Raw genomic sequence first — 3,225 nt, forward strand, 5'->3', positions numbered from 1 at the left:
TTTGTTGCCTTCTGCAGTTGAAAAACGTCTTCAAAATGCCTTACCCCTCTCCTCCTGATGCTATAAAGTGTTGCTCTCATAGTCCAGACAGATGCACTGGACTCATTCGGACCCTTTCAGTGATCAAACTGTCTCCATTACAAGTCATTTCTCTAGCTAGAAAGGAAACTGCCTCTCTCTGTGTCAGGAGAAGATGAGCCAAATGTTACAGTGGCCAAAAGTTCTTCCTGAATAATTCATTAGGTAGGACCTTTCAAGAATCCAATTTGGAACAGATCAATTTTCTGGCCATGTTTGTTACACTTGTAAATAACCTCCCAAGTTAACAAGAAAGACCCTTCCTAACACTGCTTAGTCATTGTTGTGAGCAGTAGTATAGATGTACCAAATGTAAACAGAGTTTAATGGGAAAATGGAAATAAGAGCCTCTTTGGGAATCTGTTCAAAAATTCTTTGTTTATTTCATGAACATTGGCCCTTTCATCGCTTAAGGTGCAGGCAGTGAACAGGCAGTGGTGAACCAGCCTACAGGGACTTGAACACAGCCTTTTACTCCTCCAAGTCACTTATGTCAGTAGCTCAGTAAATACAGCATTCAAAAGAAAATGGACAGGAGCTGATGAATTATTTCAAGCAACATGGACTTGATTTTTCATGGTTGTAAACAAAATCTTATCAGTAGGATTTATGGCCAGTCAGGGATGGGTCAAGAACAGAATGTTCAGATCGTTCCCAAATGCACTACAAAGAGCACATTTTTATACGTTTGCACAATATAAAGCTCTTGAGTGCTTCAGCATGTTTTTTTTGTTTTGTTCTTTTGTACTCAACTTTGTGTTTTAGTTCATTGAAGCACCTTTAAGCCATCTCTAATGTGTGAAATGTTTTCTACAACACAGCTGAGATCATAACAAGGTTGCTCCACCTGTTGTCTCATATCCACAATGAAACACTTTTGGCTTATTACATGTTTCATTTCACAGGAGCTCCAGGAGTTGTGCAAATTAAAGACAATGCAGCACTGCATGTAATGAAATTCAAATCTCATAAATACATATTGCACATATGCAGCAAGTCAATGGGTGTTCTTTATGTGATATTTGCCCAGGGGCCAAAGGCGGGCAGTTGCGGCCATGTTTGGGATTTAGACAAATAAGATGACCACAGGAATCATTAATCTGAAGAGTGGAGCAGCTGAGAGCCGTCATGATAAAACCACAGGACTAAATGACAACAAGATGCTGCTTTACAGACACAATACTTCCTTTAGGATCATAGGTCACAGTTAGGATTTTTTCCATGGCTTGCAAAGGATTTTGTGGAAAGCATGTCTAAAGTCTCTGTTGAAAATAGTGTAGATGGCAGGATTAAGGGAGCTGTTACAGTAGCCAATCCAAAAGAAGAACTTGAAAAGAGGATCAGGGATCTTACACGAGTCTCTGCAGATCCCATACAAACTGTAACTGAAGAAAAAGGGGAACCAGCACACCACGAACACTCCCATGACCACGGCCAGCACGAAAGTGAACCTCTTTTCCCGGGCCTGGTACACTTTCTTCTGCGCCACAGAGCTCCTGCGGCGCTTCCTGCGGGACATGAACAGGTCCATGGACTTGTTGCTGACTCGGGAGATGCGCGTGGACTGTTTGGATACAGAGTTCTTCCGCGCGCTCTTGATGGTGCTGGGCTCCGGCAGCGGGGGGATGTGCTGACCCTTGCCCTCTGACGAGGAGCTCTCTTCCAGCTCCGCGTCGTCAGTCGGTGCCACCACGGTCACCGTGCGCTGGCTCGGCGTGGGAGGGCACTGGCAGTGACCGTTCTCACCCCGCTCGCCTTTGCTCAGACCGTTCTCAGTCTGTGTCGCGCCATCTGGCCTGGGCTTCTTCCCAGACAGACTCCGGGTCCTGGTTTTGGCCACTTGGTAAATCCTCACATAGACGAGTATCATGATGAGGCAGGGCGCGAAGAAGGACGCGGTGCTGGAGGAGAGAATGTACCAGGTGTCATCGTTCAGGACGCACTGAGGCTGGGAGCTGTCACTGTCCCCGTCCATAGAAATGAGCGGCGGAGACGAGATAAAGGCGGAGATGAGCCACACTATCACAATGATGCACTTTACGCGCCTTGGAGTCCGCTTCAGGTTGTACTCGACCGCCTGCGTAACGGACCAGTAACGGTCCAGGCTGATGGCGCACAGGTGCACGATGGACGACGTGCAAAACAATACATCCAAAGCAAGATAAATCCCACACCAAACTTTACCGAAATACCAGTAACCCATGAGCTCATTAGCCAAAGAGAAGGGCATGACCAGAGTGGCCACCAGGATGTCCGCCGTGGCCAGAGACACCAGGAACAGGTTCTGTGGCGCTTTGAGCGCGCGGCTCGTCAGCACCGCTATCACCACCAAGATATTTCCAACGACCGTAAAGAGGATGAGGAAACTCACGAGAGCGGCGATACTGGCGATAGAAGCAGAAGAATATCCTGTGTCCGAGGTCCAGGACGCGTTCGCGTTCAACTGGACCACGGTGAACGCGTCTATCCCGCTCCCGTTCAGAGAATCCATCGTGCGCAGATCTCCGGTTCACATCCAAGTCTTTAGTGAACACCTGAAGCGCGCACTTCGCCGCATTTTGGTGCCAGTAAACTCAAGAACACGCACAATGAGCGCCGTAACTGTCCAGTGCCTTCAGCGTCGTGCGCTCTCGCTCCTAATGATGCCCCATGTGCTGCTCTCATCCACTAGCCCCACGCGGCCCCGCCCCCGCCTCTGAACACATTATTACACTGTAATATTTACTCTTATCATAATCTTACCAAGATTGTTTTAATATGTTAATTCATGATTGGTGATATATTGTGTATCAGACACAGAAAAAGAAGACAAACATGGGTCACTATGGCACAAATGGGCATTGTCATGGCATGTGATGCCCGGAGTTAAGGACTGCTCCTGTATTTGGCCTTTAAGCAGTTCTTATTTGTCTATTTGACTGGGTGACTCAGTGCATAGTTAGTCATGTGATGTTATAAGACTTTTAGCAGAATTCTCCTTTCCTCCTGGGTGACTTGAGGAAAGTGTGTGGGATTTAGGAGCTAAGCTGTAGCGCTCTCCCAGACACCACAGTGTATCTGTGTACACTAGACCCAGATAGGATTTTACACAGTGTGGATTTGAGGTGTAATTCCCCTGTGTCATACATGTTTGTAACCACAGGGGAG

At 47.2% G+C, this 3,225-nt stretch overlaps 1 protein-coding gene across 1 annotated transcript; it reads right to left on the reverse strand.

Annotated features, from left to right (window-relative positions):
- Positions 1-852: 852 nt before the first annotated feature.
- LOC306980828 (alpha-2 adrenergic receptor-like) lies at positions 853-2,709 on the reverse strand. The gene has a single exon (XM_079580259.1). The coding sequence runs from the start codon at positions 2,567-2,569 to the stop codon at positions 1,286-1,288; it is 1,284 nt and encodes a 427-aa protein (XP_079436385.1). The 5' UTR covers positions 2,570-2,709; the 3' UTR covers positions 853-1,285.
- Between the last annotated feature and the right edge of the window lie 516 nt (positions 2,710-3,225).

This window comes from Gobius niger (assembly GCF_951799975.1).
Source record: "Gobius niger genome assembly, chromosome: 21".
In the NCBI taxonomy this organism is placed as follows: domain Eukaryota; kingdom Metazoa; phylum Chordata; class Actinopteri; order Gobiiformes; family Gobiidae; genus Gobius; species Gobius niger.

Excerpts from the sequence above, each read along its gene's own strand:
- LOC306980828 (XM_079580259.1), bottom strand. The coding sequence starts at position 2,569 with ATGGATTCTCTGAACGGGAGCGGGATAGACGCGTTCACCGTGGTCCAG.